Source organism: Scylla paramamosain, chromosome 1 (assembly GCF_035594125.1).
Source record: "Scylla paramamosain isolate STU-SP2022 chromosome 1, ASM3559412v1, whole genome shotgun sequence".
NCBI lineage: Eukaryota > Metazoa > Arthropoda > Malacostraca > Decapoda > Portunidae > Scylla > Scylla paramamosain.
In genome coordinates this window covers 3,624,619-3,647,500 of record NC_087151.1, presented here as the reverse complement: position 1 = coordinate 3,647,500, position 22,882 = coordinate 3,624,619, and the positions used below count along the sequence as shown (strand labels likewise).

Genomic DNA, 22,882 nt, shown 5'->3' with positions numbered 1-22,882 from the left:
AATTGTGAATTGGAATTATTAACAAAGGTCTATTGAAACTTCCTTACAGTACCTTGAATCTATAAACAAGTTTTTCTTTGTTCTTGGCACTGACACTGGAGCTGTTGACAAAAGCATCCACCACATGTGAGCCCCGCGGATCACATCCCATTGATTGCAGCTCCTCGGGATTTATTACCAACAGACTATTCACCACCTGATAACAGCAGTATACAATCAGTTACAATTTGAAGGAATTCAGAACCACATGCTGAACAAGATTAAACTTCTGTATGTAATGAAGTAAGGAAAAGTATGGTCTTATAAAAATCATGATAAAACATCAAAAGACGGTCATGCTATAGTCAGTTTAAACAATCAAAGTAAGTTTGCACCAAGAAGCCATTCCTACTTTTCCAGTTATGCTCTGCCTCCTTTCACTTAATTGGTTATGGATGACATAAGGAAATATATCATGTAACAGGGCCTGGGTGTGATGACATCATGGCCTGACCACCAATCATATATTTCTCACTGAGAGCAGATACACCAAACCTTGCACTATGACACTGATTAATATGCCAATTTGCAATTACTTTCCTCAACTATCTGTTTATTTCTCCAATAATGATCTGTAACACTTATGTATTACTGTCTCTGGACTTTCATAAGTCCAGATACAATGTCACATTACAGTTGACTAAATATATTCCAACTGATTTTGTATTGTGCCTCTCATATGGCTGAACTTGTGTGTAGTTACAGTTATTTAACAAATGTGAATCTTTCTGAGACAGTCACACAACAATTCAGAGACACAGTCATATAATTTTTTTGCCTTGCATATCATGGTGTAAAGGAAGGACAAAGATCTGGAAACTATTTTGAGACTAGCCAGACAAGTAACAGGAAGCATTATGTTGGGTTTAGGAAGGGGGATAAAAAAACCCAGGGAGGAGTTAGGATTCTTTTAATCTCTAACATTTCGGCTGAATAGCCATCCTCAGAGAGACTGATTTACATGAGTGAAAACACACTATTTATAACAACATACAAAATTTTCTCATTTGACATTCGTACAGAGTATTGCCATCCCGGCATGTACCTCACCTAATTTTATTTTCCTAGTCAGGTGGCATTATCCGTCTACGTGACGAGCCTTTACTGGGGATTTTCCTTGTACCTGACCTGAGGGCCAATCTGGCGGAATTACCCGCCCACCTGATTAAACCTTCCCTGTGGTTAATGACTTCCCTAGTTGCTATGAGGGCTGCCTCTATAGCTTTTCTCATTCTTTTCTTCAATCCAACTTTAATTTCTTTAGCCTCTTCCCATTTTGGTAGGTGTTTACATTTTTCTATGTGTAATACAAGGGAGTTTGATGTGTTGTGTTTTAAAACATCTCTCCTATGCTCTGTTATTCTTGTTTTAAGTCCCCTGCCTGTTTCTCCTATGTATTGCTTTGTACAGCCTTTGCATGATATGCTGTACACTACGCTGTTATTATTAACAAGTCCAGTCTTTTTAGTCCTCGTTAGCTCACCAATTTTCTCTCCCGCTAATGTTGCTATTTTTAATCCTGTTTTAGACAAATATTTATTAATTATGGAAGACTTGTCCGAATTTGGTACACATATATACCTCTCTCTTTCGCTAGTTGTACAGGGATCTTTATTCTCTTTGTTTTCACTTGTTATTTTCTTTGCCTTATTCTTAAGCCTAACAAGGAGCCCTTCAGGATAACCCAGCTTTTTGAAAGTTGATATGACATACCGTATTTCTTGTTCTAGGAAGTTGTTGCTGCAAATTCTGAACGCTCTTAAGTAAAAACCAATAATTAAATTTGGTGCCTTCACTTTCGAGGGACAAGAGTACTCACAACATAAGGGACTGGCCATGGGATCCCCTCTAAGTGCTGTTATGGCATGTTTGTATATGGAAACATTAGAGACTGATAACTTTATAAGAATAATGGGTAGAGGCTCAACATGGCTTAGGTATGTTGATGATGTGCTAGTTATAGTCTCAAAGGGCACGAATATAAATAATAAGTTAACATTGCTTAACAAAGTCCATAAGGATATCCAATTTACGGTGGAAGAGGAACAAGACAATAGATTACCTTTCCTAGATACGGTAATCTGGAGGGAAGAAGAAGGAGTCAGTTTTTCTGTTTACAGAAAACCCACCAATAAGGACGATTTCATTCACTACCTTTCAGCCCATAGCATGAGGGTCAAATCTGGTGTGATTATTGGTTTTTACTTAAGAGCGTTCAGAATTTGCAGCAACAACTTCCTAGAACAAGAAATACGATATGTCATATCAACTTTCAAAAAGCTGGGTTATCCTGAAGGGCTCCTTGTTAGGCTTAAGAATAAGGCAAAGAAAATAACAAGTGAAAACAAAGAGAATAAAGATCCCTGTACAACTAGCGAAAGAGAGAGGTATATATGTGTACCAAATTCGGACAAGGCTTCCATAATTAATAAATATTTGTCTAAAACAGGATTAAAAATAGCAACATTAGCGGGAGAGAAAATTGGTGAGCTAACGAGGACTAAAAAGACCGGACTTGTTAATAATAACAGCGTAGTGTACAGCATACCATGCAAAGGCTGTACAAAGCAATACATAGGAGAAACAGGCAGGGGACTTAAAACAAGAATAACAGAGCATAGGAGAGATGTTTTAAAACACAACACATCAAACTCCCTTGTATTACACATAGAAAAATGTAAACACCTACCAAAATGGGAAGAGGCTAAAGAAATTAAAGTTGGATTGAAGAAAAGAATGAGAAAAGCTATAGAGGCAGCCCTCATAGCAACTAGGGAAGTCATTAACCACAGGGAAGGTTTAATCAGGTGGGCGGGTAATTCCGCCAGATTGGCCCTCAGGTCAGGTACAAGGAAAATCCCCAGTAAAGGCTCGTCACGTAGACGGATAATGCCACCTGACTAGGAAAATAAAATTAGGTGAGGTACATGCCAGGATGGCAATACTCTGTATGAATGTCAAATGAGAAAATTTTGTATGTTGTTATAAATAGTGTGTTTTCACTCATGTAAATCAGTCTCTCTGAGGATGGCTATTCAGCCGAAACGTTAGAGATTAAAAGAATCCTAACTCCTCCCTGGGTTTTTCATCCCCCTTCCTAAACCCAACTACTTGTCAACATGAACAATTCACAGAAAGCATTATGTAACTCTGGATCCTAGTGCACAGACCTTAATTAATGACAAAAAGCATGGAAATTCAAGGCACTTCATAAATACACTATAGACGAAAATACTGGTTTGTGAATAAGTCCAACAAGTGTTCAGTTTTTCTTCTTTATCATTTCTGGACACACAGGAATGTTGAGAGAGAGAGAGAGAGAGAGAGAGAGAGAGAGAGAGAGAGAGAGAGAGAGAGAGAGAGAGAGAGAGAGAGAGAGAGAGAGAGAGAGAGAGAGAGAGAGAGAGAGAATTGAGCAAACCATCCATACATGATATATTTAATTATAGTCTATAAAATCAAACCATTACCTTAATGGGTTTGCTGAAATTTAGGAGTTCCTGCAGAGTAAGAGCACCTTGGAGGGAGACAGAAGGAAGAGTGCCTTCATCCTGCTTGGCCCGATACTCTGGGAAAGGCAACATACGAAGCACAAGCAAAGCAAATATTTCTTGTGGCTTGCCTGGTTCACTGCATTCTAGGAGATCAATCAAGGACTGAAAAAAAATAAAAAATAAATAAATAATAATAATAATAATAATAATAATAATAATAATAATAATAATAATAATAATAAATAAATAAACAAATAAATAAATAAATAAATAATAATAATAATAAAATAAAATAAATAAAGGAGGAAAGAAAGAAAGAAAAGAAAGAAAGAAAGAATAAAATGAATAAATAGATAAAATAAATAAATAAATAAATAAATAAATAAATTATATATATATATATATATATATATATATATATATATATATATATATATATATATATATATATATATATATATATATATATATATATGCACACACACACACACACACACAAACACATTGTTGTCATCAGCAAGGCAATAAGTCTGGGTCTCCCTCCTAACCTGGTAGCGTGGCTAGCCGACTTCCTCACAGGGAGGTGTCAGGCTGTTCACTATCAGAGCCATGTCTCTAATTTCCAAGAGCTGACATGTGGGGTCCCCAAGGGGACCAAGATGAGTTCACTTTGCTTCCTCCTCATTAACGATGCCCTTACTGACACCCCCCATCAATGGAAGTATGTGGACAACTGCACCATGGGCGTCCCAGTTTCCAACAAGAACCCGGACTACTAGCCACTGCAAGCAATTCTGGAGCAACTGCAGATGTGGACGGAGGAGAGCGGGATGACCATCAACCACAGCAAAACTGTAGTGATGCATTTCTGTACCTCCTCTGTACCAGTGCCCCCTCCCCAGCTCACAGTGGGCCCTCACCCCCTCCAGGCAGTCCAATGTGCCAACTTCTCGGAGTCATGGTGGACGACCAGCTGACCTGGAAGCAGCATGTCGCCAGCACCGTAAGATCCGCTACATACAGGCTGTACATGCTGTGAAGACTCAGGTCGCTGGGGACGCTGACAGATGAGTTAAGGGGGGTGTACCTCACCTTCATCCTCCCCAAACTCATATATACCTCCCCAGCGTGGTCCTCCTCCCTCACACACACTCAACAACTACAGCTGGAGAGTGTGTAGAAAAGGGCGTGCAGGGTCATCCTTGGCCCTGCCTACACCACCTATGATGAAGCCCTGACCACCCTGAGTCTGTCTGTCCAGACTATCCACCAGGCACCGAGAGGCTCTGGAGAAGTTTGGAAGGGGACTGCTGCATCTCCACATCTCAGACACATGCTGCCGCCTGATGCACCTCGCCTGGTCCGTGCCACCAGACACCACAAGATAATGCCCCTAAAGGTGCCGCGCATGGACTGGTACAGACTCAGTGCGATTCCCACCATGGTGCGAGCCATCAATCAATAGTATTTCCCTTCTAGATTAGACTTAGCTTTAGGATAAATGTTAAGTATTTCCCCACCCCCTCTACATTTTCAGTTTGTTAACTGCCTGAAGAATAAACTGTTTATTATTATTATTATTGTTATTATTATTACACACACACACACACACACACACACACACACACACACACAATTATTACTGAAAGCAAAAATGAAGAATCTTGGTAGTTTACATTAGGATAATTTAGCCTAAGATTAAATATAACATGTGTTCCATGGTGAGACATTTTACCTAATTGTTCTCTGCTCTAAACAAGATTATGTTTTTAAGTACTGACAAAATAATGTGGGAGTACATGTTGGACAAGGATGTGAGTGAAGAAAAGTAAATGGTTAAACAGATGAAAATGGGGATGAACTGAACCTGGCTATGTGGAAAGCAAATTCCATGCTTACATGCTTGCATTTGATAGCGACTCAGGAAACTCCACAATTATGCACAACTTATTTGTCAAATTCTTTGTTTCCTAGTCCTTCCTCAGCATCCTACCTCATGTATTGTATGGTCTCCATACTTTCACTCTACTCTCTGCTTCAAGATGCTAAGTATGTTTCACAAAGTCATTCTCATCCATTCTGTTTAGAAGGCCAAGGAAATGCAATTTCCTTGTTCTCAGTACCACTTTACTCATACTTTCAAAGTTGGGTCTTCACTTGTTTGGGCCATCTCAAAAAGAACACAACATCATTAACTCATAAAGTGCCATGTATATATTTACAGGGTGTAACACAATTTTCTGTAGGTAGTGCTAGAGGTAGAAGTACAGGTTATTCAAAGTGGAAAATTATCTAAGTACATGTATATTTTGCGGCTTTGTTTAGCTGTGGTACAAATATGAAATTGAAGCACAACCTGGAGACAAAATGCAATGGGCAGGCTGGATGGATATCCATGGTGGAGAAACACCATGTCCACACATTCCACATTAAAGTGTGTGGCACTGCCAGCACTTTTATCCTTTAAAATTAAGCAACACAATCTAAATGTATTCAGTGCCATTGATTCAGTGTGAAACTAAGTGACTGACTGGCAAACAGCTGATTTGCTCCTAGCTTTGTTCCCTCCTCCTCTCTGCCCAGGAAGGCACGGTGCCATGTAGCCCATTATTTTATTTGTCATTAATTACAGCCATACTATCCTTGTGTGATATTTATCAGTAAATCACCCTTTCCTTAATACCACTCATCTCATTATGGGATACTGTAATGCTCCTAAACTTGTAGAAATCATGATTGAATAATTCACATCCCGTGTCCACACATCCTGCCATGGATGCCCACCCAGCCCTGCCATTACATGTCACCAGGCCACACCTGAATTTCATAACACAGCTAAACAAGGCATATGTGCATAGAATGTTTTCCCCTTTGAATAACTTGTACTTTTACTTCTAACAATATCTACAGAAACTCTTGTTACATACTGAATATATATAATATATATATATATATATATATATATATATATATATATATATATATATATATATATATATATATATATATATATATATATATATATATATATATATATATATCAGAATTTTCTTCCAATTTGTGTACAATGTTATGTATCCATTAATGCTAACAATCCTATCTTATCTTTAGGTTATGCTATTATCCCACATGTAAACCTAAATAAAGAGAATATGCATACCTTCATGCATGAGGCCTGTCTGGTGTTGAGTCTTTGGCAAGCTGAGGCAAGGGCATGGATTACACCTTGGTGCTGGGAACTCAGTGCTGATACCAATGTTTCACTCATCTCTTCAAACACTTCTTCAAACTGTAAAAGTTACATATGCACATATAAATAAATAAATAAATTGTATAAGTAATGTAAACACAAAATTTTGTTGACTAATTTCAGCCAAACTGGTACCCTAAACTTTTTTCCTTTGTGAAACTTAATGGAAACCTTTAATTAATAAGTTCATTTAGTGAGATAATCCATTAAATAGGTAGTGGTTACAGCACACTTTAAAGCATATTCATCTTATCACATTTTGGGAATGATGGAAGTGTTGTAAATGTTTGTTACACAACAGTAACTTCTAATCAAATGGCCAGTAATTGTCAGGAGATATTTCACACACAATAGTCATGCTTCTTTCAGTAAAGAAATTTACGTATACAGTAAAATCCCTCTCATCCGGCATTCGAGTATCCGGCAGCTTCAAGTATCCGGCACATTTTTCCCCGAGCCTTAAAATCAATAAATAAATCAATGTGTACTCATAAAATTGATTAAAATTCAGCAGGGAATACTAAAATGCTAAATACTTGTTTCACTTACTGTTTCTTTATCAATCCATGATGAAAGGAGACGCTGGACAGCAAAATTTCCCATTCGGTGTTGAACAAGAATCTTTATTTTACCTTTAAAGTACCGCTGGAAAATATTTTTCTGCTGTTCACTGCTACAACATGTCAACATGACCTGGAAATTTATCCAAATTAAGAAAACAAATGTCATTCTCAAAACCAAAGGACAAAATATTTAACATTCATGTGTACATGTATGTGTATATACTGTGAAACATTACCAAGTCCTCTTAAGCTTTAGCTTTTTCCTCATTAAGACCACAGTGTCTAAAGTTGCTCACAGCAATCCCCTTCCTATTTCCTTCTAACCCCACCTTCAAAGAAAAGCAGGCTATTGTATCTATGTACTGCACACAACAAAATAACTTGCTCTTCAGAATAGGACACTGATTGGCTTAGACATCACTGTCACCCTCTTAGTAAATTTATTTGCAATGTGTATCTCTCCTTTAACACATTTGACTATGCCAAATTCAACAACTATTCTTCTCTTCTCAATCCATTGATATTGAAACATACAACCCTTGAATCTTTAGTCTATCTTTTCAATCCATTGATATTGAAACATGCAACCCTTGAATCTTTAGTCTATCTTTAAGATTAAAAGGCCAGACAGGTGGCTAGTCCAATGCACTGCTACTTTAAAGAATACCAGTTCATCATATAAAAAAAATAAAATAAATAAATAAAAAAAAATAACAATAATACTGCATCCTCTCTCATAAGTTCCACCTTATATGATGTACTTAAAAAGTGAAAGTTAATATAAGCTGAGAAACCTCTCTGTGTACATTTAGTTGCTATTTTTGTTTCCTCAATACCTAATGAGTAGTATCTAAGGTTTAGCAATCTCATAAAATCACACTTCAGTTAAACCTCACAAGTTAAGATAATGCCATTGTGCAAAATGGAAAATGGTGTTAAGATGGTCTTACAGAGATGTAAAAACAACTATGGTTTATTAAAGCTCTATTTATAAAAACAGCTGGCTACTTGAACTCTATTATCTATTACAAACTTCTGTACCTCCAGCAGGCGTGTGGTAGGACCATCCTGGAACAGTGGAGGCAGATCAGGCGTTTCAGCATCATCAGGGTTCTCTATATACCAGTTTTCTATTCCTGGAAGTCCATGCTGTATGAGATGAGTCACAACAGCTGCACACTGATCTGGATCCCCATGTTTCAATACAGATAACAGAGACTGAAGAACTGCTGATCCACACTCTGTGCTCATTATTTCTGTTAAGGAAGAGAATTTACTCTTGTACCATCCATCTATGTATTTGCGCATGCACGCACACACACACACACACACACACACACAAAAGTAAATAAATAAATAAATAAATAAATAAATAATAAATAAAATAAAATAAATAAATACAATATATAAATAAACACAAATTAATTTATGCAATAATAAGAATAATGACTATACCTCTGGAACTGGATTTTTTTGTCTTTTCAATCTAGTCAGTATAATCCAGATCCTAGGATACCACCATTCTTTACTAAGGCTTCAAATTTTCTTGATATCTATTCATCATTAAATGGGTTTTAGCAATACTGTGTTCAATGTCTGATCAGCTGATTACATCAAAAGTAGGAAAAGAAGGAAAGGTTCATTATGGTATGAGAGTATTGAGGATAAGCTGATGAGAGACTTGGGTAGACTTGTGCGACTCACTCACACAAGTGGGCTTTAGATGAATTTCAGTTTAATTTGAGGGAATGTTTGTAGAAGAGAGAGAGAGAGAGAGAGAGAGAGAGAGAGAGAGAGAGAGAGAGAGAGAGAGAGAGAGAGAGAGAGAGAGAGAGAGAGAGAGACCCTCCTTCACATAACCTCATTTCCCACTGATAACAAGGTACTGACATTTATCAATTCTAAACTGAAAACAATTAATATGGATATCAATGCAATACAGGGAAAATGTCATTTATAACTAAGTTACATTATTTGTAGGCACAAAAAAGTACATAAGGATCAACCATATTATTTCCTACTTATGTATTTTACGTTATTCTTGAGGTATTTCATAAAGATTTGCAAACATAAGCACAAACTTTGCATTTGTACATCAAGATAAAGTAAAAGATAACTTAAGCTGCAGCTTCATTAATTTGGAAGCTAAATACTCAAGTGTGATTTACCTTTGATTCTACTAATAACATAAACTGGTAGCCCAGAAATTAATTTATTTCTTTGAAAAACATGGTGAAAACAAACCTATGAGATCTGGCAGTCTTGTAAATCTTACAGCAATATTCAACAAGACTTGCTTGACTGTGGGTGGAACAGCCAAGATCTTGTCTTCTTTGCAGAGTGCATGGCTAGTCTGTGAACGTTGGCTACTCCTTACAGAATGCTGAACTTCAACACCTGAGCAGACTTCCAGCACTGATCTCACTACATGACTGGCATAAGTGTGGCTCACAAAATCTTCCAAGTTATTATAGATAAATCTTCCGACCTAAAATAAAAGAAGAATATTAAGTCCATATAAATGAAAAGTGGGTAGTCTTTATAATATATAAATAAACATCTGAATGAAATTTTGAAGATAACTGAATAATTCCTAAGACTAATGTTTAGATATGCATCACTAATATGGAAAAAACTCTTAAAAATAATATGCTGAGAATATTAAGAAGTTACAATATACAGCCTCAAAACAAATGCATAGCATGAGAGACATGCAAAAACCATACTTTGCAAATATTGAATTTGTGGCTTATGAAGTGTTTGTAGAAATGTCCATCTCTGAAATAAGATGAGTATGACTCAATTCCACAAAAAATACACACACTCCATTTCAAGAGGTCACTTAATTCTCAGGAGAATTCAAACCTTGTCAAGAAAGGTAGAGAATTCTTGTCTTTGGTCAGCTGACACATGAATCAGTAATTCTTTTTCCTCATTTCCTTCTTCATTTTCTTCATGGCGCTTCTGCACTGCTCCTTTCTGAGAAAAAATAAATTATCAAGAATACAATAAGATTATTGTACATAATGTGCACTAAAACTGAAGCAACCATCATTCATCTTACAAAATTGTCTACACATACCTGAGCATACTTTAATGCAAGTGTGAGTAAAGTCTGCAGAACATGAGAAGCATAGGGATCCACACACATGGCTCGCAAATCCTCAGCAAAGATATTATTCATTGCCAAGACTTGCACAAGGTCAGCATGTGGAAGTGCATCATCAAGGATGCGAGAAACAATCTGATTGCTTGCCAGACTGCGCTGCTGACCACCTTGCTCTAACTCACGGATAAAATTTCTTATAAGTATTTCTGCAAGAGATAGATAATGCTTAATTACAAAATTGAGCAAAACAATCAAAACAACCCAAACCCAAAGATAAAATTAATAGCAAATTGGTAAAAAGGATAAGTGACAAAAAAAGATATGATTAGAAATCATGACTTGGTCAGATTCATCAGTCATTTCATATATATTTGTGCCACTATTACTGGTCACATATTTAGAAAATAAATAAATAGATATAATAAACTAGTAAATAAATGTGAAAATAAATAAACAAACAACTAAACCAAACCAAATTATTGTTCAACTGCCAACATGGTAAGAAGTAAAGTTAACTTTAAGTTTCTGTTGTTTAATGTACAGTAAATATAACAAAAAAATAGATAAACATTGAAGGTTGTCTGACATCCTCATGGAAATAGAAAAGATGCTCATTGTGTGACACAAGTATGAGAGAAGATGTGTGCCATCCCAGGTTTGGCTGTTCTGGGGGTTAGAGTGCCTAACCAAGAAGTGGTTCGCTGTGCCACTGGTGGGCCCAGTGGGTAAGGCTGAGTGGCAAGATAAAGACATGCTTCCCCCACTCACTAACAAACATATCCACCATGGATCTGTGATTGTGAGGACCAACGGGGAGTGCATAAGAAACTTAAAAAAACTCACATATACCCACTACACTGTTAATCACTCAGAAAACTTAGACCCAGTGGGCTGTGAAGCTTAAACAAAATAAATAAATAAAAAATAAATAAATAAAAAATTAGAGGGATGTGAAAGAGTGGGTGCAGCACCCAGGTGAACGAAGCAGAATTCTATACCAGTATTTGGCCCAGTATTTATTCAACAAGGTGCATGATGAGGAAACTCTTCAATTCTTCAAGCAGGTGGCACTACTCTATCCCCCAGGACACTCAACATCAACAGCCTGTTCCTCTTGTTGATATCATCAGTGACGAGGAAGAACAGGACAATAGATAAGGTAACGACTTCGGATACATTTCTTAGCTTTGCCAGTTAGGTCAGGTTTGCTTGGTTTAAGTGAGATTAATTTAGTTGGGTTAGATTAGGTTAAGCTAGTTTGGTTAGGTTACGTTAGTATGGTAGGATAAATAGTGGTGCATGACAGCTTGTTGGCAGCCACGGATGAGCAGCTGCAAAAAAAAAAAAAAAAAAAAAAATGTGGGAAGATAACAAGCAGACTTATTAATTCAAAACCGACCGAAAATTGCTTAGTCCGGAAAAGAGAGACAGGTAAGAGTAAAATTTTACGAGATAGTTTAACGTCAACAAGACATCCACCAATTTTGTGGCTTTCTCTGGATTAAAACACACAATGCAAGATCACTCACCTTTCTCCTCGCCTTTGAGATGTTTAAGTTGTTCAAACACTTTCATGTAATAACTATACTCTTCTTCCGAAAGTCTTCTTCCTTTGCCATAGCTGCCTTTCTTCCCATGACGTTTAGCTTGTCGTAAAAAGTTGTTTTTCTTTTTGTGTTTACCTTTGCGATCCACGTGCGCCATGATCCTGACTCCTGCTGCAGACGACACGTGTTGCCTCGCCGCTTCCCCATTTCGCCTTGGCAACGGCTTCTTCTTCTAATTCAACTGTTTGATTTTTCCTTACTTCTTCCTTAGATTAATTTAGTGCACTTTAGTATCACGTATAGATCATCAATGAATTACTTCCCAGTCCTGTCACCTGCACTCCCATGACTCACGGTGTGGCGGGAGGGGTTTGACACTTGTTGAGGGGCTACCGTGGTTGGTACGGACTTTGCAAGGAACTGACAAGTGAGTAGCTGTGACTTTGTGGAAATATTGGGTTAGGGAAACATTTGAGGGTAAAGCTTAATAGATCAATAAAGGATAGATTTTCGAGGACTATTTGGTAATTTGGTGTTACTGCCACAAAACAACAACAGTGCCACATAACAGAATGCTAATTGCCAGTTTCCCTCCTTTAGCCCTTCCTTCCCTCCCTCCTTTTCATCTCGAGTACTTCTCTCCTTCCTTCCTTCCCACCTCTCTCCTTCCTCATGCATAACCTTCATATTCTTCATTCTTTAGTATCTCTTTTTCTACGTCACTCGCGGGCTAAGAAATAGTGCTGTGAGAGCAGGGGGCGTTGGTGGTGGTGGTGGTGACGCTGGGGAGGCAGGGATTTGTGTTACATTGCTTTGGTCGGCACTGGTCAGTCTTGCCACACAGTTTCCTAATAGTGATCAGTGCATATTCCTGGCGGTGGTGGTGGTGTGATTACATTGTTTTGGCAGGGGCGCTGGGGAAGGAGGGATTGGTGTTACATTGTTTTAGTCAGCACTGGCCCGTCTTGCCACACACTCTCCTAATAGAGATCAGTGTTTGCATATTCCCGGCAGCTTCTTCCTCCGTCAAGCAGCACCAGAGACACAGCTACTTAAGGTGAGTACAGTGTTGGCAGCCTCCTCCTGTCAGCCTTACCGCCCTCACCGTAACACACTCCTCCCGCGGACTTCCTGTCAGTTTATTCGTTATTCGGGTGTTTTTGAGGTTATTTATTATTTATTTAGGGTTTCCTCGCATCTGAGTCTGAAAATTTAGCTAAATATTGAAGGGAGATCTATGTAAACAAACATAGAGGTAGGGTGTCCTTATTATGAGATTTTATCTGCTTCATCTCTTATTTATTGTAAGCCTAACACGTCACAAAGTGGAGCCACATGACTAGGCTTTCATATCCGCTAGCTAGATATATCCGCCATTGCCTCATTTAGTTACGATGGAAGAATAACAGGCAAAATAGCAGCTGTTCTCTCCACTGCCAAGGGCTGCCATGATGGCTGGCTACCAGTTTCAACCTGTTGGTTCCAGTATTTTTTTTGGTAATTTTCTTAACTTCTTTATTCTGCCCGTATAGCATGTTTTTATGGTTTATAAAAAATAATTATTTGCTTTAGAAGTGTTTTCGTTGCTTGTGTTGAGCTGTTTTCAATTTTGTGTTGCTTTACGAAAATGTGGTGTATTTTTTGGCAGTATTTTGACAAACTTGTTTTTTTATTTCACGCTCTAATTACGTCTTTTGTGTTTCTAAAAATCGCTTATGATTTTTAAAGTGTTTTTTCGTTCCTGTTGAGAGAAATAAGTGGACTTTAAAAATGGTTTATGGTCCTGTTAAAAGTTGTGATTACAACACTTTTTGTGTTATTGTCTCTCTATTTCAGCTTGTAACTAACTTTTCATTGCTTGAAAAAATAGTTTGTATGTTTTAAAGTGTTTTATCTTGTTGTTGAGTCAAAATGGGTGGACTTTTCAGTGGTTTTTAATCGTGTTTAGGTTCCAACACTTGTTTTTTACACAATTTCGGTTTTATTTGTTTACTTCTTGTTCCAGGTAACTTTTGATGGTGTAAGATGATAGTTCAGATTTTTTAATTTTTTTTACGTTCCTGAAAATTCAAATGTTGTGGACTTTTCAATGATTTAAATGGTGTTGAATATTTCAACATTTTTTCCATAATTCATTTGGATATTTTAAAAATACTACTCAGGCTGGAGCTGTTATAATATTGTGAATATTAGTTAAAGTATTTGTCAAGTCAGAATATATAAGGCATTCGAGCCTAGCTCCATTTTTTCGAGGGGTCAATTTCAAAATGAAATCCGTTACGGTACGTAAAATCGTGACGTCACTGCTGCCATCATGGACCCGGGATCTTGATCGGCTCCGCTGTCTCCTCGGTAATATTTATCGTACTTTGCAGTGTTTTCCTGGTGTTTCCACGTGTTTCTAAACTCAGACGTGTAGATAAGAGTAGAATGAGTAAAAAAATAAAAGAAATAGAGGAGGAAGAGGAAGGGAGAAGGAATAGAGGAGGTGATAAAACAGGAAAATGGTAAGAAAACAATATTTAGATTAATTTTTCCTGCTGCCCTGTCTGTCTTTGTAGTATTTGTCTTCCGTGACAGTGCTTTCAGTATATTTGGTGTGTTTAGGGGGTGTTGGAGTGTGTGTGGAGGTGTTTCGGGGGTGTGTGGGCGCACACACACTCTCTCTCTCTCTCTCTCTCTCTCTCTCTCTCTCTCTCTCTCTCTCTCTCTCTCTCTCTCTCTCTCTCTCTCTCTCTCTCTCTCTCTCTCTCTCTCTCTCTCTCTCTCTCTCTATATATATATATATATATATATATATATATATATATATATATATATATATATATATATATATATATAACCTAAATTTTGTATTGGGAAAGTGGCAGTTTTGCATAGTATTTGGAATAATTACATATGTATGATAATTTTACCAGAAGTACAATAATTTCCTGTGTAGTACGATCTGGCAACGCTGATTGCCACACAGCAATCTCCAGAGTGACACAACAATCTGCTAACTGCCTCAGCAATCTCCACATAACAGTCTGTTAACTGCCACATAACAATCTCCAAAGTGACACATAACAGTCTGTTAATTGCCACACATCTCCTAGTTGAGTGACATAGCAACCTCATAACTGAACAAAACAATTTCATAACTGCTACATGATCTTGTAACTGCCACTCAACAATCTTGTAACTGCCACTCGTCAGTCTCATAACCGTCACATTGTAGTGAATGGTATTTTAGAATTATACTTGCAGAATTAAAGATTATAATTAACCTTAACCTGGGAGGCAAAGCCAACCTGAAAAAGTTGCATGAGAAAAAATAAATTATATCAGCTGCAGCTGATGAAAAACTGTCAGGACAATGTCAGAAGTGTACATCTACTCCCCAAAAAGTAGAATGCAGTGGACACTGCTGATCAGCTGACTGGTGCAGTGGTATCACACAAGGGAGCAAAGGATTCATGTAGATCCAATGAAACACACTAACATAGTCCCAACCAATAGATACCTATCATCAGTTTCCAAAATTGTGCCACCATGCTTGCACCTTGCCTAGTCAAACTCTTTCAACTCTGTCCGTCAACATTACCTTTCCTTCTTGCTGGAAGTTTGCCTACATTCAGCCTGTTCCTAAAAAGGGTGACTTCTAATCCCTCAAACTACTGTCCTATTGCTGCCTACCTAAAGTTTTTTAATCTATCCTCAACAGGAAGATTCTTAAACATCTGTCACTTCACAACCTTCTATCTGATAGCCAGTATGGGTTCTGTCAAGGCTGCACTACTGGTAATCTGGCTTTCCTTACTGTGTCTTGGTCATCCTCTTTTAGAGATTTTGATGAAACTTTTGCTGTTGCCTTAGACATATCAAAAGCTTTTGATAGAGTCTGGCACAAAGCTTTGATTTCCAAACTACCCTCCTACTGCTTCTATCCTTCTCTCTAACTTCATCTCAAGTTTCCTTTTTGACCATTCTGTTGCTGCTGTGGTAGACAGTTGCTGTTCTCCTAAATCTATTAACAGTGGTGTTCCTCAGGGTTCTGTCCTGTCACCCACTCTCTTCCTATTATTCATCAATGACCTTCTAAACCAAACTTCTTGTCTTATCCACTCCTATGCTGATGATATCACATTACACTTTTCCACATCTTTTTTCTAGACGTTCAACCCTTCAGGAAGTAAACATTTCATGCAGGGAAGCTATAGAACACCTGACTTCTGATCTCTCTAAAATTTCTGATCGGTGCAGAGCAAACTTGGTATTATTCAATGCCTCAAAAACTCAATCCATCCATCTAGTAACTCGGCATAACCTTGCAGACAACTATACCCTGTTCTTCAGTGACACTCAACTATTCCCCTCTTCTACAATGAACATCCTCAGTCTGTCCTTTTCTTATAATCTAAACTGGAAACTTCACATCTCATCTCTAGCTAAAACAGATTCTGTGAAGTTAGGCATTCTGAGATGTCTCTGCCAGTTTTTCTCACCCCCCCAAAGCTGCTAACTCTGTACAAGGGCTTTATCCATCCATGTATGGAGTACACTTCACATGTCTGGGGGCTTCCACTCATACCACTCTTTTAGACAGGGTGGAATCAAAAGCTTTTCGTCTCATCAACTCCTCTCCTTTAACTGACTGTCTTTAGCCTCTTTCTCATCGCTACAATGTTGTATCTCTAACTATCTTCTACTGCTGCTTTCATGCTAACTGCTCTTCTGATCTTACTAACTGCATGCCTCCCCTCCTCCTGTGGCCTCACTGCACAAGACTTTCTTCTTTCTCACCCCTATTCTGTCCACCTCTCAAATGCAAGAGTTAACCAGTATTGTCAATCATTCATCCCTTTCTCTGGTAAACTTTGAAACTCTCTGCCTGCTTCCGTATTTCCACATTCCTATGACTTGAATTCCTTCAAAAGGGAGGTTTCAAGATACTTATACTTCAATTTTTGACTACTGCTTTGGACCCTATTCGGGGACTGGCATCTCAGTTTTTTTTTTTTTTTTTTTTTTTTTTTTTGTCATTGGCTGGTGTCCCTCCTACATTAAAAAAAAAAAAAAACAGTGCAGTCTCTGTTATTACCCTTAAATGTATTTTATGTAGCATTGTTACATATGGTTATCTAGTAATATGTAATCAAAAACCACGGTCTTACCTATCTTACATATAATTCATCTTCCACAGAATGGGTGAAAAGAAATTGGAAATATGTGTAGATTCCCTGGACTCAGCAATAGCAGCAATGAAGGGTGGAACAGATCGTATTGAACTGTGCTCAGCACTCTCAGAGGGTGGACTTACACCTACCTTGGGACTTCTTCGAGCAGTGCAGAAACACAACTCAAGACATATAGAAATGTGTGTTATCACTTCATGGTACTTTCCTGTTATTCAAGTTCATGTTCCAACTATTTGATTTTTGGGGTGACCTACACACAAAAATATATAATGTTAAGAATACTTTCTAACATCTCTCTGTACCATAAGAACATGTGCTCAGAAAAAAAAAGATAAATTTAGATTTACACCCTAATCCCCCTATCTCTCTAACTTAGCTGGGGGGGGTTCTTCCCCTTGGGACCTCCTAGGGATAATAATCTAACTTAACTTAGCTGGGAGGCTGTGGCCCCTTGGTCCCCCCCTCCCCGACACTAATCTAACCTAACCTATGCTACAGGATTGGGTCTAGGGAATATTTTGGGGAAGTGCCTGCGTCTATTTTGAAAACTATGAATTTTCCATAGAAACTCTGAAATGAATTTTTTTCAGAATCTAGTAAGGTACACAAAAATCACATTCCCAGTGTTGTAGAGTATGATGATGTAAATAAAAAAAAAAATGCAAAGGATTTAAGTAAATTGTTTGAGAGGATGCAATGTTGGAAAATTATCCTCAGTTGATTGGAGCTCAAAATTGGAATAAGATAACAAAGCTAAGGCAGATTGAAAGAATGACTTAGCAGAATTCTGTATAATTTTTTTTAAGAAAGTGCAAAATGTTGGCAAATATGAAAGTGGCTTTTCATAAACCTTTTAGTACACTAAAATTGAGTACCTGCTGTATTTACTCTTTCCCTTATTATTTTTCCTTGTAAACTTCACTACTGTTGTACAATATAAAATATGTTCATCATATGGAAGGTGACGTCCCATACATCTTCCTGATGCCATTCTTGATGATGTATAAATTCAGTCTGCCACAGTGCACTAATGGAATATTTTAGAAGATTTTGCAGATATATTTTGGAGCAGTTTCTCTTGGAGTGGAGCATCCCAATGTTATATTTGCAGTGTAGATGGGATTCTTACCTAGCAGATAAATGAAGGCATGTTTTTGCACGTGCTACAATGCCACATAGAGAATAAAGATTAACAGATATGCACATAATGTTTATCTCAGTAATATTATAGATTTGTTACAAAGATATCCTACATAGCAGTATGCAGCGGCTCTTCAGGGTGATGAATTTAAGAAATCACATTTAATTCTAGATTCTGTATGGTCCGTCCTCGTGGGGGGCCCATGGTGTACTCTGAGGGTGAGGCACAAATCATCATGGATGATGCTGCTTCCTTGAAGAAGGGAGGGGCTGATGGACTTGTGTTTGGAGCATTAAACATGGATGGAACACTCAATCAAGACCTAAGCAAACAGTTCATACAGGTAATACTAATTTTGGAAAGTAATAAGTGATTGTTAAGAAGTGAGAGTGATGTCATGGTGGTCACAGGACTTAAAATTTAAGGGCAAACAGCTTTCCCAGTTATTTGAAATAACTTACTGAAATTACCCATTGTTCATGATAATCATATTTATTTTAAAGTTTAGTAAAGTAAAATTAAATATGATGATGTAAATGATAATTTATAAATGATGACTTACATCAACACAAAGACAACTTCTGCCTGTTTCAGCTCCATATATTAATCTAAAAACATGAATCTTAATTTGATAAGAATCATGGTAATGGTATTAAAGTACTAAGATAAAAGTATACCCTGAACTTTGTGACACTGTTTTAACAGCAGTATATTACCACATGTTGAATTTCTACTTCTACCTCAAAATCATTAACAGAATGTAAAGGATTAACAAAAACTGTTAAAAACATAATTTATGATATATTGCCTCATAACTATTGATTCATATTGGAATGAAGATTTAACCAAGTTAGAGAGTTAGGAACTGAAATATGAATTTCATCATTTTATTTTTCATCTTACAGGCTGCAGGTGGTCTGCCATGCACATTCCATAGAGCTTTTGATCTTGTTCAGGATCCTCTTGGTGAACTAGAAAATGTAATACAGCTAGGTTACCAGAGAATTCTGACAAGGTACTTATCATCTTCTTGTCTCTTTACAAATTGATTTTAACATTCATCATATACTATGTATCAGACACATTTACAACCTTCAGCAAGTCACTTATGCTTTATATGCTAAACTTGCACCCTACACATTACATATTGAGATGTAATGTGGATGTAATCAGGATTAACATCTGTAAATAGGACTATGTTCAACAACCAGTTACCACTATCCACACACTTTTTCACTCCCCACATCACTAATATCCTTTCTTTTATCTCTCATATCATATTATTCACACACACACACACACACACATACACACATACATACCACATAGTGTAGTGGTTAGCACGCTTGACTCACAACCAAGGACGCTTGAGTTCAAATCCCAGGTGCAGCGAGGCAAATGGGTGAGCCTCTTAATGTGTAGCCTCTGTTCACCTAGTAGCAAACAGGTATGGGATGTAACCCAAGGGGTTGTGACCTCGCTATCCCAGTGTGTGGTGTGTCAATGGTCTCAGTCCTAGCCAGAGATCGGTCACTATGAGCTCTGAGCGCTTTCCATAAGGGAATGGCTGGTTGGGTGACCAGCAGATGACCATAGGTGAATCACACACACACACACACACACACCACGTAGTGTAGTGGTCAGCATGCTTGGCTCACAATTGAGAAGGCCTTGGTTCAAGTGCTGGGCACAGTGAGGCAACAGGGTGAGCCTCTAAATGTGTAGCCCCTGTTCACCTAGCAGCAAGTAGATATGGGATATAACCCAAGGGGCTGTGGCCTCGCTGTCCCAATGGGTGGTGTGTGAGTGGTCTCAGTCCTACCTAAAGATCGGTCACTATGAGCTATGAGTCCTTTCTGTAGGGTAATAGTTGGCTGGGTGATCTACAGACAACCATAGTTAATGAATTACACACACACACACACACACACACACACACACACACACACACACACACACACACACACACACACACACACACACACACACACACACCCTCCCTCCTAGATTAGACTTACCTTTAAGATTAATGTTAAGTTTTTCCCCATCCCCTATGTACATTTTCAGTTTGTCAACTGCCTAAATAATAAACCGTTTATTATTATTATTATTATTATTATTATTATTATTATTATTATTATTATTACACACACACACACACACATATATTGAGCGTATAAATGGGCAGATTTTCTCATACACAAGTTTTGTTAAAAGTGATGGCTACTGAATAAATACTGACCCACACAGCAACTCCAACCATTCCTACTTGGGCTACAGCACTCTACTGCAGAAGGGTTAAGAAACCCAATTAAGCGAACGTGATTAGATTTGGCGAAGACTTTCATTATTATCTTTTTAACTTTGATGTGTATGTATATATATATATATATATATATATATATATATATATATATATATATATATATATATATATATATATATATACTCGTATATATATATATATATATATATATATATATATATATATATATATATATATATATATATATATATATATATATATGTGTGTGTGTGTGTGTGTGTGTGTGTGTGTGTGTGTGTGTGTGTGTGTGTGTGTGTGTGTAAATATATATATATATATATATATATATATATATATATATATATATATATATATATATATATATATATATATATATATATATATATATATATATATATATATATATATAATTTTTATTTATTTATTCATTTTTTTGCATCCTTATATAATATTTTCACCATTCAGTAATATTCCATCTACATGATGCACCTTTAATACATTCCAAATTGCTATCCATTCAGAAGTTTTCTTCCCTTAGAAAATCTGATAGAGGTGTTGATATATGTTAGTAAGGTTTATTTTATATTATCATTGAATGTATTACACCATGTTGATATCATAGATGTCAGCCAAATAGGTAATAATTATGATTACTTTGTACAGTGGTGGCAAGCCAACAGCGCTGGAAGGGTGGGATACTCTAAAGCAGCTAACAACTGCAGCAGGTGGTCGCATTACAATCATGGCTGGAGCTGGGGTGAAATCTAGTAATGTAGCTGACATTATTCAGAGAACTGGAGTTACTGAGTGTCATGCTTCAGCTAAGGTTTGCAGGTCTGTCAGAAAATTGGAGCATTGCTAATTTTCATTGTTGAGCATGATAGATTGTGCATGAATCATATCAATGTATACCTAACTTTTTTATTTTATTTTTAAGATTATGGATGAATTTTATGAATGTGCATCTAACTCTTTTCTTTTATTTCTAGGGTGTTTGAATGCAAGAGTGCTGAGGAGGTTAGAATGGGGGCCAACAATGATAATGTTGTTTGGGTGACCAGTGAAGAGGAAGTACATGCCATAAAGTTAGCCATAGACAACAGTTAGTCCCTCATCTGCAAGTCAAGGTTTTCCAACACAATCTGCTACAAACTTTTTGTAGTTTAGTATTCACAGCAGAAGAGCTTTTATTTGCATCCGTCCATTGCAATCTCTCTCTCTCTCTCTCTCTCTCTCTCTCTCTCTCTCTCTCTCTCTCTCTCTCTCTCTCTCTCTCTCTCTCTCTCTCTCTCTCTCTCTCTCTCTCTCTCTCTCTCTCTCTCTCTCTCTTCTGCATACCTCTTCAGTCACATTTTTTTGAAGATCCATATATTGTTTGTTACATTGAACTTATTGTTAATAAGAAATGGCTTCAGAGAACATGGATATGGAGTTAAAATTCTGGGAAACTGGCATATTTAGTTAATTTACATTGTGATTTTCTAAAGAAATGCAATAAACTTATTGGAAAACTTTAAGAAACTTAATATTTGGTGTCAGCAACTTTAAATGATGGAGCCAGTGGTTTTAAGTAAAAAAGAACAAGTAAATTATAAATGATAGATATTGCATTGAACTAGCAGTAGGGAGTTGGGTTACTGGACATACAGAAGTCTATAAATAATCTGCTGCATTTATTTTCAATGTGTTTTATGTTATCCCTCAATCCAAAGCCCTTAGATATGAATCTCCTAATGAAGGCTGACAATATACAAATTAATTATTACAGATCAGTAAACTTGAGATTGACAGAAAATGCTAAAAACAGTAAAGAGGTAGTGCTATCCTTGTGGGCTTTTTAACACTGCATATGTTAGTGGCCAGTGTAAGGGAAATTTGAGTCTTCTCGGTGGAGATAAAGCCCATGAGAATAAGATTGGCATATGTGCAGTATATACAGTTACTTATTACTGTACTACAATCCATAGTGAAGACAAACAAATTATATGGTTAGAAAAATCATGGTGGAGTGTAGATGTATGCGGTCATTGGAAAAGGTAATTAGAAAAAGAAACTTGTACATAAAATCTTGCTTGAGGTAGGGAAGGTATGAGGAGGGAAAAGCTGGGAAAAGAAAATTGAAACATGGAATAGGTGGAGGTGAGTAAAAATAAAATTTGAGGAAAATCTGGAAGACAGACTTACTGAATGAAGATTAGCCTGAATCATCATCAGCATTTCAGCGAAAGATTTATGAGGAGGTCAGCACATATCTAGATGTCAATTAGGCAGG

General features: G+C 37.1%; 2 protein-coding genes across 5 annotated transcripts in view; one reads left to right on the top strand and one right to left on the bottom strand.

Moving 5' to 3' along the window:
• Positions 1-12,243, bottom strand: part of LOC135116152 (nucleolar protein 9-like) — a 16,132-nt gene extending 3,889 nt beyond the window's left edge. The window contains exons 1-9 of the mRNA XM_064033446.1: positions 11,985-12,243; positions 10,429-10,661; positions 10,212-10,325; positions 9,591-9,834; positions 8,388-8,602; positions 7,333-7,476; positions 6,694-6,822; positions 3,510-3,695; positions 53-196 (exon numbers count right to left, since the gene is read on the bottom strand). Of these exons, the coding sequence (XP_063889516.1) occupies positions 53-196; positions 3,510-3,695; positions 6,694-6,822; positions 7,333-7,476; positions 8,388-8,602; positions 9,591-9,834; positions 10,212-10,325; positions 10,429-10,661; positions 11,985-12,159 (1,584 nt within the window). The 5' untranslated portion in view covers positions 12,160-12,243. The remainder of the gene's footprint in view (positions 1-52; positions 197-3,509; positions 3,696-6,693; positions 6,823-7,332; positions 7,477-8,387; positions 8,603-9,590; positions 9,835-10,211; positions 10,326-10,428; positions 10,662-11,984) is intronic.
• A 48-nt stretch (positions 12,244-12,291) lies between these two features.
• On the top strand, positions 12,292-22,286 carry LOC135116278 (PF03932 family protein CutC-like). Of its 4 annotated transcripts, none has more exons than XM_064033667.1 (6): positions 12,292-12,429; positions 17,188-17,361; positions 18,495-18,666; positions 19,229-19,338; positions 21,274-21,444; positions 21,600-22,286. In XM_064033667.1, exons 2-6 carry the CDS (start codon positions 17,189-17,191, stop codon positions 21,715-21,717), a joined length of 744 nt encoding a protein of 247 aa, XP_063889737.1. In that variant the 5' UTR covers positions 12,292-12,429; position 17,188; the 3' UTR covers positions 21,718-22,286. The 4 variants fall into 4 exon arrangements, with proteins under 4 accessions (XP_063889737.1, XP_063889950.1, XP_063889891.1 ...); XM_064033880.1 differs by lacking the exon at positions 12,292-12,429 and adding an exon at positions 12,756-13,059; XM_064033821.1 differs by lacking the exon at positions 12,292-12,429 and adding an exon at positions 13,089-13,135.
• The last annotated feature ends 596 nt before the right edge of the window (positions 22,287-22,882 follow it).

Excerpts from the sequence above, each read along its gene's own strand:
- LOC135116278 (XM_064033667.1), top strand. The coding sequence starts at position 17,189 with ATGGGTGAAAAGAAATTGGAAATATGTGTAGATTCCCTGGACTCAGCA. Across the intron at positions 17,362-18,494 it reads AACTCAAGACATATAGAAAT|ATTCTGTATGGTCCGTCCTC; the intron begins GTGTGTTATCAC and ends ATTTAATTCTAG. Across the intron at positions 19,339-21,273 it reads TACCAGAGAATTCTGACAAG|TGGTGGCAAGCCAACAGCGC; the intron begins GTACTTATCATC and ends TACTTTGTACAG.